The 13617-nt window shown below is 44.9% G+C and overlaps 1 protein-coding gene across 1 annotated transcript in view; it reads left to right on the top strand.

Annotated features, from left to right (window-relative positions):
- The first annotated feature begins 331 nt into the window (after positions 1-331).
- The window catches only part of Cox10 (cytochrome c oxidase assembly factor heme A:farnesyltransferase COX10), a 113497-nt gene continuing 100211 nt past the window's right edge, over positions 332-13617 (top strand). Inside the window, exons 1-3 of the mRNA XM_075992161.1 lie at positions 332-465; positions 5292-5425; positions 7298-7616. Coding sequence (XP_075848276.1) covers positions 423-465; positions 5292-5425; positions 7298-7616 — 496 coding nt within the window. The 5' untranslated portion in view covers positions 332-422. The remainder of the gene's footprint in view (positions 466-5291; positions 5426-7297; positions 7617-13617) is intronic.

A 13617-nucleotide genomic window follows, 5' to 3' on the forward strand; every position in this document is an offset into this window, starting at 1 on the left:
CTTCTGCTTAAGGAGATCCTTCCTTCCTCGTTCTTTTACTTAACCAAACCCCCAACACGAGAAGCCGGAGGCTGTGTAACAGCAGCCTGGAGTACAATTCAGGAGGCTTCAACTCTCAAGCCCAGCCGGGACCGACTCCGCGGCCCTAGCCCCGCCACTACTCGCTCTTCTGTCTACGCGCTCGGGCAGTTCGGGCACCCCGGAGCGTCGCCTCCACCCAATCTCGACCAGAGCGGCAGGTGAAGACAGCACCCGACAAGTCCACAAGCGCCCGCCGCCGAGCTTTCACTGTTGCGGGACACCGGACGTGACAGATAGGAAGTCCCGCCTCATTCCTAGGGCGGGCTAGCAAGATGGCGGCGCCCTGGAGCCGGTGAGGTGAGAGGACACGGGGCTCCTGGGGACAGCTGCACCAGTGCGTTATGGCCGCGTCCCCGCACACCCTCTCCTCGCGCCTCCTCACAGGTACTGTACCCCACCGGGAACGATCGTGGGAGAATTCTTGTCTATTTGCCACGCGCGAGATCTTCGTTCTAGCTGGCTGCAACCTTGGAAGCCCTTGGCTTGTCACCTGGCAGGGAGGTGACCTTTGGGGTAACCTGAAGGGAAAGGCCACGGAGATGTGGACCAGTTTTGTGGCATAGGCCAGGTGGTCCCTAACGTTTGGTGTCTTGTGCTTCTTCGGAGTTCCAAACTGTGCAAGCTGGCGGGCAGGGTAAACCGGGGGACTCCACAATCCTGGTGGTTATGAGAGCCGCGCTTCCTAGCCACTGCCTTGTAATGACAAGAGGTGCACCTGCCCCCCATGGAGGAGCTTCCTTCCAGCTAACAGTGTCACGGTGATAACCAGGATAATAGCTGCAGGCTGAATCCCATTGAGACTTAGCCCTGTGCCTTCAGGATGGCTCTTTCCGTTCTAGAAAGGCCTTCTGATAAGTATTTCTTTATCACAAATTCTTGAACAGGTCTCATATCTTACCTTTTCTGAGAGGCCAGCTTCTGCACTCTAGCTAAAATAGGAGCCTTTTGTATCATCTTAATTTATCATGGCTAGGACATACTCTAATTGTTCACACACGCAATCCAGATGTACATCAATTTAGTACGTTTCTCCTAATTAGACACCTACTTTGTGAAGGTAGAGATTGCCTCTCTCACTAATTCACCCCTTTATCTTTCATGCCCAGAGAAGTTCCTCTGTACATTGACCATGCTCAGTCACTTGCGAATGAAGGAGATTGTTCTGGTAGAAATATTTGAAGAGGAGGTTGGTTTTGTTGCTAATATCTGGAGATGATAGCTACACCATATGAGAGACAAGATAGTAGAAGTCAAAAACTTTCTTCTCACATCCCAGAAATATTTTGTAGGCTTCACTGTCAGATACAAGCTGCCCACGGTGTCTGACTAGCTGTGTTGCTAACAGTGGTTCCAGTAAGTTCTTTTCTCCCCTGGGTTTGTGTGATCTCAATGCAAATCATTTGAGTTTTACTATTATTGAGGTAACTGAGAGAGATGATCTCAAAGGTCCCTTCTGACTCATAAAATAGGGTGGCAATTGGAAGGGAGGGTAACAGAGGCAAGGTTGGGCAGTATTTGGTAATTGTTGAAGCTGGGGGATAAGTAATAGGGACTCCTTGGATACCTCTGTTTTTATATGATTGCCAATTTCCATACTGAAAAGTTTGTGGGTTTTTTTTTTTGTTGGGTTTTGGGGGTAGGTGGGTTATGAGTCTTTTTTGAGTCACTTTGTTACTTTCTGTCATTCCTGCTGTGAGTGTTCCTTGATCCTGACCGTTGGTACTCATTTTCAGAGGACTCAGCTCTTCTTGTTGCTTGACTATTCTCTCTGTCTGGAAGCTTCTCCTGTATATGTTCCTCGGAGAAGCCTTTCTTTCTACTTTTCTGTTCTACATTTCAGCTCCGTATGGGACAATTCTGTTTTGATCATGAGCCCCACAGTGTAGGAGACAGGTTGCATATGACCCTACTATTCTAGGATCGGTCTTTAGAATGGTGGAATAGAGGAGACTAATATTTTAGTTGCTAAAATTGGACATACCTTCCTGTTCCTTGGGCGGTCTATGCAAGATCCCACTCAGAAGTTTGATGGGGAAGTTGGTAGAGAAGGACCCTTAGGGTTGTTAGCAGGTACTTCTGAGTTTGCTTAGAAAAGTTCAGATTGTTTTCATTTCCATGAAATAAGCTTCAGGAACTTTGAAGCCACTTGTCTCCTTAGCTGATTAAAAAAAAAAAAGCCCCAGTATTAATAGTGAATCATGGTGATAGGACCAACTCTCCAGATTTTTAATGCATCTATTGTAAGCCCTGGATACCTTAAAGTGTACATGTGCTTACCCAGGCCTGAAATCGCTCTCATTTTCTAGGTATTTGTTCATGAACACATGACACACTTTAACTAAACCAAGGGTTGTTATCATTTACAAATTCAGTTTCCAAGTTATGTTCTGCCTGCCCTCCCCCAGGATTTTTGTTGCTGCCATTCTGTAAAATTTCAACTTGGCCCACCTAATCTTGAAATAATTTCCAAGGTGGTTCCAAGGCAAACACATATCCATCCATTTGAAAGTGAGCATGTCATAATTGTGGTTTGAGGATTTGGCTCACCTCTACTTTAAGATAATGGCCTTGTGTTTCCAGAGGCGGGGCTCATTCTCACAGTTGAGGAAGGCTCCCTGGGCTTGTCATCACCAAACATTTCACTTTATTATCTGGCAAGTGTCCAGTAGCTGTGGTAGAAAAGGTGACTAAAGGAGAGATGGCCATTAAAGAACTAAACACTATGATGATGGTGTTTAGAGAATTCTTTCCTTGGGGAGACGGAAACAGTGCCTACCCCCTCATGATAAGGTCCTAATGAAGAACCAAATTATGATTCCACCAGTGTTCAACCTGGGGAACCAATGTGTTTATTGAGTTGCTTATAGAACATGGGTGAGGGCTACTGGTAGGAGTAGAGGGATCGCAGAGCAGCTGCTCTTGCAAGGTTGTCCCCAGTGTGGATGATGGTGCCCCTCCAGTGAACCTTTCCCAGCCTTTGACTCTAGCACCTCTGCGCCCTGAAGCCATGGGCAATTAAGGCAGAACTGCTAACAAATGGTGAGGAGTGGCTGAAATCTCACATGAAAGTCCAAGCCCTCCCCAGTGCCTTGTCTATGAGGGAAGATCAACAGCTAGCAAGCTGGATCCTGAGGGACTTTTGCAAGCAGGTGTAGCTGGTCTGACATAGATGGAGGATGTTTTGTTCAGGGGACTGCATTCTTTAACAGTTTGCATTAAGAAGTGCTATCATGGGACTCGGGAGATGGCTCAGCAGTTAAGAGCACTGACTGTTCCAGAAGACTTGGGTTCAATTCCCAGTGCCCACCTGACAACTTACAACTGCCTGTAACGCTGCCTCCAGGGAATCTGACAGTCTCCCACAGATATGTAGGGAAAACGCCAACACACATAAAAATAATAAATAAATAAGTCATTGAAAAGAAGAAGTGCTATCATCAGATGCAGAGACCCACAGCCAAACATTAGGCAAGCTGGGGAATCCTGTGGAAGAGGGGAGGAAGGGTTGTAGGAGTGAGAGCGTCAAAGGCACCAGAGAATATGTCCCACAGAATCAACTAACCAGGGCTCATAGGGGTTCACAGAGATGAAGTGATAGCCAGAAAGCCTGTATGAATCTGACCTAAGTTCTCTGCATACAAATTATGGTTATGTAGTCTGGTGTTCTTGTGGGACTTCTAGCAGTGTGAGCAGGGGCTGTTTCTGAATCTTGCCTGTTCTTGGGACCCTTTCCCTCCTCTGGGTTTTCTCATATATGTGGGGATGTGCTTAGTATTAATGTAACTTGTTATGCCGTGTTTGCTTGATATCCCTGGGACGCCTGCCCTTTGCTGAAGGGAAATGGCTGGGGAGTGGATCTGGGGAAGAGGGGAGGTGATGGGGGAGGGACTAGGAGGAGAAGGAGGAGGGGAAACTGGTCAGGATGTAATATATGAGAGAAGAGTAAATAAAAGTTCAAAAGTAGTAGGAAGTACTCTGATAAAACACAATATAACATGATAGAATAGTGGAAGAGACTGAGAATTTGATAGAGAGTAGACTGCACAGAAGGAAACAGTGTAAATAATGTTTATCCAGTTGTGTGTAATGTGCTTTGTTGGAAGGTCATGAGGCAGTATTGCTGTGATAAAGTAGATGTGCAGGTTTGTGATAGCAATATATGCTGGTTTGAATATAGGCACAGACATTTGAACTCTTGGTCCCCAGAGGTGGTGCTGTTTGGGGAGGCTTAGGGGTAGGATCTGTGACACACAGGTTGGAAAAGAAAGGAGATGCACGAAGGCAGGATGACTTTCCTCTCATTGCTATAACTCTGCTCCAGTAGAAGCTCCCAGGAGTCTTTGAATAGCAAGAGGGGGTATTGGTGTGACCTGCATGTCCTACCTTGCAACTGTTTGACTGCATATATAACCTCAGGGAGGAGCCCTTCCCAATCTTAAAACTTTCTAAGCTTCCAGAGCCCTGTAGGTTTGTAGCTTCTTGAGTATTACAAGCCTTCCTCCAGGAGGGAATGCTTAAACTTAGTGGAAATAACTACACAAAACATAGAAAATTGAAGCACACTAGAAAACTAAGAAGCAGAAAACAGAACATAGATAAACTTTAGGTTGTAGAATCCATGAGAGGAGACACTTTAGGAAAGATTGGCTGTGGACCCGGAGGGTCAGCGAGGGGATAACTGTAGCATCTATGCTTTCACATGCTGGACGAGGGTGATGTCTGAGATAAGCTCTGAATTTGTTGACTTGAGAGGTTTAATAAAGTGATTAGAATTCAAATTTGGGTGCAACAGAAGCAGCTCATTCCTAACTGGGTTGACGGTCGTATTTTACTGAACGTCATTTTCCCTTCCTTGTAGTTATTTTAACTACGCAAAGGAAATCCAAACCTTCATTTCAGTTTACCAGCGTTTAGTGAGAAAAGATGAGTGCTTCCCTTTCTACTTTATAAAAAGTGAACTCATTGCACTGTATTAGAAACATCTACAGTGTGGTAGTCTGAACTCTTGTAAGCATAATGATGTGAAGGTGACATTTCCATCCCTCACCCAAGCCTAGTGCTGATGAGTGCTACTTATCCCCCAGTGGGAGTCAGCGGTGGCTTGGAGTCCAGCCCCACCCAGCAGCATCTTGCCTGGTTTTGATCTAGGCACAACTGAGTGAGCGGCCACCGTTTCAACATGCCTTCTTCTCTTCGTCTCCTTGCTGCAGGCTCCGTGGGAGGCTGTGTCTGGTATCTCGAGAGAAGAACTATACAGGAATTGCCACACAGGGTCACACGTCTGTTCAGGAATGTCAATAATCAGTGGGTCATGGTCCAGCACTTAAGCTTCCTCAAGCGCATGGTAAGTAGAAGCCTTCCTTCAGTTGCTTTTTGCCTCTGCTTTTCTCTGGGTGAGGGAATTGCAGAGATTCCTATTCGAAGAAAAGTTTTAGGAAGTATTGTTTGAAAGAGGCTTTTATTTAGTGTTCTCTTAAGTTTATCCAAAACTTTAATCTCTTGCTTTGATTATTCTTAACTGAAACCAGAATAATTCTGGCATTGAGTTTAAATATATGATCTTGAATTTATTGATTAAGTTTGGAGAAAGATTGAAAACTTATGGCATATTTCAACCAGGCTAAAATTAGGAAAAGCTGAACTGGTAGGGCGCATCTTTTATACATTCTTTGAAGTTCTGTAAATATGTCAGGAATACAGTAGTTGTTTAACAGTGTGACCCTCTTATTTTCTTAGACCATTGGTGCATTTGAAAAGTCTTTAAAAATACTTCTGAGGGAATGTAAAATGGCTCAGTCTGTAAAGTGCTTGCTTTGCAACTATGAGGATCTATGGGGGATCCCCAGAACCAACAGAAAAGAGCTAGGTGTAGAAGTGTACACTTGTTTCCTCAGTTTTAATGAGGCAAACATAGGATCCTTGGGGCTTACTGGCCAGCCATCTCAGCCCATTTGGTGAGCCCCAGAGTCCAGCAAGAGATTGTCTCAGGAAACAAGGTGGATTAGGCTGGAGAGATGCCTCAGAGGTTAAGAGGTCCTGTTTTTCCAGAGGTCCTGAGTTAAATTCCTAGCAACTCCATGGTGACTTAGAACCATCTATAATGAGATCTGGTGCCCTATTCTGACCTGTAGGAATGCATACATATAGAACATTGTATACACAATAAATAAATAAATCTTTTTTTTAAAAAAAAAAAAAAGAGATATGACTCCTGAGGAGCATCACTGAAGGTTGACCTTTGATTTGTGTTTGTACCTCACTGCATGTGAACACACACACATACGCGCACACACTACTGAGTGGACTAAGTAAAGTTTCTTTCTTTTCTTTTCTTTTTTTAATTTGCCAGTGCTTTTACAGTGGCACTGAGTATCTGGTTCTTACAGGCCTGTATCTATGTAAAGATTGTGGCAACATGACTCTCTTCTAGGAAAGGGTCATGGACTAGTAAGACAGCTGGAAATTCGTAGTGCTTCTGTGAAAGAGCATCACATCATAGTCTAATGTTCTATTTAGAAACATCTCACCCTTTCATTTAAAATACCCTCTTTAACTTAAAATTTAATTAATACAAAATGTTACTAAAATCCAATATATTGGTTTTTGTCAAATTTTACAAGTTTGGTGTTCTCATCTATAAATAAAAGAGTTATAAGTAATGGCCTTATAAGTATGGCACTGTTGTGAAGGTTAACTGAAATGTATATTAATATAAAAAATAAGGACCCTCACAATATTTTTAGTAATTATCAGTTTTTGCCCATCAGTGATAGGGGCTGACTCTAAAACTGGTGTTCTTTCCTCTTCCCACACTCCCACATGAGTGCAGCGTGAGTGGCCCTGCTCGCCTTCCAGTGAACTCCACTCAAGACTGTTTGCTTAAGAGCCAGGTGGTCAGTAGCTGACCTTGCTTATCTGTAGCCGGTTTCGTTGTATTTAGATTAGAAAGTCCAGCCTTCAGGAAGGCCAGTCGGTAACAGATGGCTCTTCTTTGCCATGAACTTAGATTCCTAGATTTTTCTAAACCACAAATTTAAAACTATAGCCAAAGCATTAATCTTAGCTCCTTGTCTTTTAGTGCTGATGTCTGTGACACACACTGTATCGCATGCCGTGCTAACAGTGTGACGTTATATGGTAAGCTCTTCCCAGCAGTGAAAGCTGTCAAGGGACATCATCGTTTGTAGTAACGCATGCTGTTTGTCTGTCTGTCTAGTATGTCACACAGCTGCACAGGGGCCTTAGCCAGCGAGTCAAACCAAAGCCAGAGCCAGCAACTTCTCCATTCCTTGAACACATGTCTTCAGGGCAGGCTAGAGCAGAAGTGGATGAGCTGCCATCTCTGTCAGCCTCCAGCCTGCCTTTGTCCCAGAAGCCAAATGAGGAGTTGATGGAGCTGGAGGCTGCCTCCATAGTGGAGCATGCTGTCGACACAGCCAAAGAGACAAAGGAAGAAAGGCAGTGGAAAGAGATGAAACTTCACGCTGACGATCTGCCCGGCATTTTGGCTCGACTGTCCAAGATCAAACTCACAGGTACCTGGTTTTCTGGGACCGTTGTTTATTTCTACTGAGCTGTATTTATTACCTCCCTTAAGCTTTGAAACTCAAGATTTTTCTTTCTCTAATTATGATTCCCACTTGGATATTCTGAATTCTGCTTCCACAGAATTGGGGATTGTCGTACATTGTAACCTTTATGCCAAAAGTGACCTCATGTGAATTAAAGTAGACGTTTATCCTGCCTATTTCCTTATGCTTGTTATGTTTACAGTCACTGTGCTTTTAAAATGCAGTACCTGAGTCCAGGAAGCTGCACTGCTGGGGACTTTAGCTACTCTATGTTCTGTTCCTGTGGGACCTCTGGGTTATCCTATGTGTGTAGGGCTATAGACTAGATCACTCCAAGGATGTTTGGAAGTGTTTCCCCCTCTAATCCTACTATTAGATCCAATCTTTTTGTATCCAGTTGGCTACTATCCTATAATAATGTTGTTTATTGTATGGGCTGCCCTGTGAGCCAGGCACAGCGTGGTCCTGTGTCATCTGATAGCTAGAGTTCGATCCAGCTCTGTGACAGCTATTTTCAGAGTGTTCTGGTTATCCTGCAAATGAAGACCTGCTCCCTCTTCTTGGATGAAAGTAAAGGGACAGTATGGCAAGCTGTGATCAGGTTAAACCAGGTGCTCTTTGAAGGCAGAAAGTGGCAAATAAGAGTCTCACCAGATGAGCAGAAGTGAAGACTCTGAGCACAGAGAAGGATGGCGGAAAGAAGGAGTTCCTTTGTCTCCAAAGGTGTGGACACCAAGAATCTCAGGCAACAACTTCCTTCCTGAGTGACCAAATGCTCTTAAAGAAAATTCTCTTTTTGCTGGGAGTGGGGTGGGGTTGAGTGGACATAGTGAGTGTGATAGAGTATAGCAAGAATTCTATGGTGTAACAAACAGAACAAGTCTATTTCTGCATAGAGACGCTCCGGCTAAGCAAGAGTTCACCATTGTGCTTTGTGGTTTTTGCAGGAGGTCTGGGTGTATCAATATATTGTAGCCATACAGATGTCACCTACAAAGTGGGACCTTTCAGGAGGTCAGCCTCAGAAGTGACTCCTGTCAGCAGCAGGGTCTTCTTTGTGCACTGTCATTTAACACGTCTAGGCTGCTGATTGGTCCACTTCTCTTATCTTCCTGTCCCTGTCAGGAATAGTAGCAGTATTCTCTCCTCAGCTGAGAAGCCAGTCTCTTTCAGCTCTAGTCCAGCATCTGAATGGAACCAAGGGTAGTGCCTCTCAAATGTGCTTCTCCCTCTACAACTGCTATTCTAATTCAGGTTGGGAACATCCAGGGCCGTTGCTTTTTGAGATTTATTTATTTATAATTTTATGTATATAGGTGTTTCTCCTGTGTGGATTTCTGTGTGCCATATGCATGCCTGGTATCCACAGGTCAGAAGAGGGCGGCATCCCCTGGAGCTGGAGTTACAGAGGGTTGTGAGTGGCCTTATGGGTACTGGGAACTGAACCATGCTCTTCTGGAAAAGCAGCCAGTACTCTTAACCACTGAACTATCTCTCCAGTCCTGGTTTTTTCCCCCCTAATTGTCCCTTTGTCTTCCTCTACCCTACCTACAGCTCATGCTGCTCAGAACTATCAGCTGCTTTCCCGAGACCACTTCCGGTCTTTGTTTGCTAGCCTACACAAGAGGCCTTTGTGTCTACATTACCTTCTGCTCCAACTCTGCCTGCTTCTAAGGCAATGTACTGTAGTGACAGCCAATTCTTGCATCTCTGTTTACCTATCCCGTGCTGCCGTTTCTAGTCAGATCTTTCAGGCCTGTCTAGGAAACCTGCATGGGGTTCCATGTTGTGATAGGAGCGGCGGGCTACGTTCCTGGCACCCGGCCGCCCGCACGGCTAGCCTTATGCCCCGAAATAATTACATGGAAACTGTATTCTTTTAAACACTGCCTGGCCCATTAGTTCTAGCCTCTTATTGGCTAGCTCTTACATATTGATCTAACCCATTTCTAATCATCTGTGTAGCCCATGAGGTAGCTTACCAGGGAAGATCTTAACCTGCGGCTGTGTCGGGTGGGAGAATCATGGCGACTGCCTGACTCGGCTTTCTTTCTCCCAGCATTCTGTTCAGTCTACTCCGCCTACCTAATTTTCTGTCCTATTAAAGGGCCAAGGCAGTCTCTTTATTTAACCAATGAAATTAACACAAAACAGAAGACTCTCCTCCATCAGTTCCAGTCTTGAGATCCTAGCTGGACATTTACTCCCAGTGAGTTTTAGGTGCTTTTTCTTTACCTTTTTGAGATAATATATACACCTGTAAGGGAGGAAAGAAGTATATCATTTCAGAATTTTAATTGTATAATGTATTAAAGCACCCAGCAATGTTCCTTACAAATGAGGGTGCTGACAGGTGAGTTTGGAAATAGTTATGGGTAAATATTTAAATGTCTACTGACTATGTGTTGTGTTTCCAGGGGAACTGTTTCTGTCCATGCAGATTGTATAGGTGAGTGAGGGTTTACTGGGCAGGGAGATGAGGGGAATGAGAAGCAGTAGCAGAAGCCTGAACAACAACCAAGAACCCTGCTGCATCCCGGCACATTGGGAAAATTGATGAATGACCCGGGTGTCACATAGGGAGGCGCTGGGAGGACGAGTGTTGTCACGTGGGCATCTACTCTGTTGTAGAGTCGCACTGTTCAACCATGGCCGTAACAAGTTCTAGTTTTCTCAGAGAGAGATGGTCACTTTGTGAATTTCTTTCTGTTTTAAGTGTCTTAGTTGCCACTAAATCTGAAGACTAAGTCAAAAGCAAGCTTCAGACAGCGCTGAGTTGTGTGTCTTCAGCCGAAAGCACTCCTTTGCAGCACACTGGCTGCGCGGATAGTGGGTTTGTGAACTCAAACCATGTTCACACACTGTTCCCCCTACCTGCACCGTCCCACCGTTTCCTCTTCTTTCCCCCAATAGTTCCACTTTTATGCTGACATATATTTTGTATCTAGATCTCATGAAAGAAAACACATGACGTTTGTCTTTCTTAGTCTGGCTTATTTCAGTTAACACAATCTCTGGTTCCATCCGTTTTCTACAGACAAGACTTCATTCTTCTTATAGCTAAATAAGACTGCACGGTGTGTATCCTTAGCGCGTTCTCTAATCTGCTATTCCACTGATGGATACCTAGACTGAAGTAACTCAGCTGCTGTGGACTGCTACAGTGAGCTTCCCACTCCCAACTTTGGACTATTGAAGTTGGACTGAGAACATTTTGTATTATGAGATGGCCGTGAGCCTGTGCAGCAAGGAATGTTACGGTTCAGATGTGAAATGATTCCCATAAGCTCATTTATTTCAGTCCTTTGTCTCCAGCCAGTGGCACTACTTGGGAGGTTCTGGGGCCTTTGAGAGCTGGGCTTTGCTGAAGGAAGGGGTTGCTGTGGGTGGGCTCTGTTAGGTACAGCCTGGCCCGCTCTAGCTGGAATCCCCTTCTGCTTGCTGACTAGTCTTAGGATGTAAGCAAGCTGCCTCTGTCTCCTGAACCATTACTGCCAGTATGAACACTGCCCTGACTATTTGGCCACAAAACTGAGCTGAAAGAGCCCCAGAAACTGAATAGAAGTGCTGTGCCGAGGATTCTGTCACTGTGACTTCCCGTCCCAGTAGTCACAGAAACAAGCGTCATCTTCCCTCCAGCCTTGCGCACGGAACGTGGCTGTTAGGTGCTTTGGATTAGTGTGTGTGATGCCTTATTGTTTTCTTTTACTCCGCCCCACTTACCTTTTCCTTTTGGTGAGTTCAGATGGGTCCTGTCTTACTCATGGTTAGGAAGGGCTGACTGCCATATGTCATAAAGTCTTAGTTCAAGGCTTTTGTGATATGCCTGTGTGTTTGTTCAGTCTGTAAGGATTTGGTGTCATTTAGTATCTGTTTCACTAGAAATGGAGTAAGGCGACATGGCTCACAGGCCTATTATCCATGGTCTCCTATATCCTTAAATATGGTTTTATTGGCACCCAGATACTCCTTTAATCTCAGTAATTGGGAGGCTCAGGCAGGCTGGTCTCTGAATTCAAGGTCATCCAGGGCTGTGTAGAAAAAAACAAAGAAGTATGGGGAAAGGTGAGTTTGATTTTGGCAAATTCATTGAGCAAGTCTCTTCAAAAGACAGGGTCTGATGGAATTCTATCCTGGAAGAACTCGGGGTCTTCAGATGGAATTAGCAGTGTGGTCACAGGAAAGAACGGGTATGGGGGTGGTAGGGAGAGCGAGCAGAGCAGAGGCAACAGGGCAGAATTCCTTAAGATCATTCCTCTAGTTCTTACGAAAGGCCTGTAAAATCCTGCAAGGAAGCAGATAGTCAGGGCTCTGTCCCAGGCAGAGGTGCAGACCCCTCGCCACAGGAAGGACTCAGACCACGCTGTAGATGCAGGGGGACCTCTCAGAAGCCTGGCTGGAAAGGTTCAGGAAGTCAGTGCCCACTACCTGGAAAGTCAGGAGATGGCAAGCAGGAGCTGCTTTGAGTAATCTACCTCATTTTTTTAAAGTTTATCCGATGAGTATTTTATTAGTAACAAATAAAGGGTGACTAAGGTCAGGATTGTTTTGCTACAACTTTCTTTATTCTGGCTATTGTACTGTTTGTTTTTTTTTTTAATGTGGCTTATGTGGTTGTTTATCTGAGTTGGCATCCTAGATACAACGGAATTTAATATGTAAAACCTGAGTCTGGAATCTTAAGCCAGTAGTAATGATTTAATATCTTAATTATCCTTTAGTATGCTGTGTTCAAGGGGAAGGAGCACTGGTGGCATGCTGGTTAAAATGCTAATTCCTTGCACTGTGCTGGGGATTCAGATTCCTTCGGTCCAAGACATGACCCAGAGATCTAAATGTTTCATATGTAACACCGGGTGATCAGTACTTACCTCAGAAACCTGATGGAGGCAGGACCCAGGCATCAGACTTGGTCCCAGACATTCTGGTCTGACTGGTGCTGGGGAGAACTTGCTTATTTGAGAGCCAGAGCTGGCGGGTGGGACAGCTGGCCACAGGAAAGGCAGCTGGGCAGACCCTGGACCACACAAGAGAGGCATGCAAAAGCAAGATGTTCCGAGGAAAGGGGGCTACCTCCTCACCTACAGCCACAGATGGAAGAGACCTGGGGTTGTAAATTTCCTTCATATGATTTTATTTATCCCATGTGACTAATTGAATTAAAGCCATTTCCTTCTGCTTCTTTCATTTAAAGAAGTAGCACCCTTTAGTGACCCTAAGCCCTCTCATCTGACTGACCTTGTACTTTCCTCTTTAGTTTATTACTTGAATTCATACAGCCTGGAGTCAGCAGGAATATTTCTTTAAGGAGATCCCTGATACATGTAAATTGATTTCTCTTGGACTTTTAACATCTTAGACAACTCATTTCTAGCTAATGGCAGCTGAGGCAGGAAGTTTTGAGAGCCTGCAGTCACATAGAACGAGTCTTTTCTGTGCTTCCTCTGTTTGTGCTATAATATGCCAAGGAAGGGCCATATACTGATCAGACTGTGATTTCCTTTGTAGGAGGGCAGACTAGCTGCAGCCCGAAAACTCAGCACTTCTTCCAGGGCTTGGGCCAATCCTTTGCTGGTGTGAATGTCATTTGAAGATGTGTGCACAAGTGTGTGTGTGTGTGTGTGTGTGTGTGTGCGCGCGCGCGCGTGCGTGTGCACAAGCAAGTGTGTAAAGGAAAGTAAAACTGAGTTTATAAAGGAGTCAAAGGCCTCCCTGAGCCGCTGCCAGCTGAGCTGTTTACAGTAATGTTGTTGCAGCTTGTTGCAAGCACCACACCAGGGTGAGGAAATTTTATTTGGATTAGGATCATAAGAGGCTGCAGTGACTCAATGAGTTTCAACTGAATGTAGGTCAATGAAAAACAGGACTTTTCCTGACCACCATCTGTGCTAAAAAGTTACATTTCCCAAGGCCAGCACACTGAATAGATTGTTTATTGGAACCGATAGATGAAGCTGTTGCTAGA

This window comes from Microtus pennsylvanicus, chromosome 11 (genome assembly GCF_037038515.1).
Source record: "Microtus pennsylvanicus isolate mMicPen1 chromosome 11, mMicPen1.hap1, whole genome shotgun sequence".
In the NCBI taxonomy this organism is placed as follows: Eukaryota; Metazoa; Chordata; class Mammalia; order Rodentia; family Cricetidae; genus Microtus; species Microtus pennsylvanicus.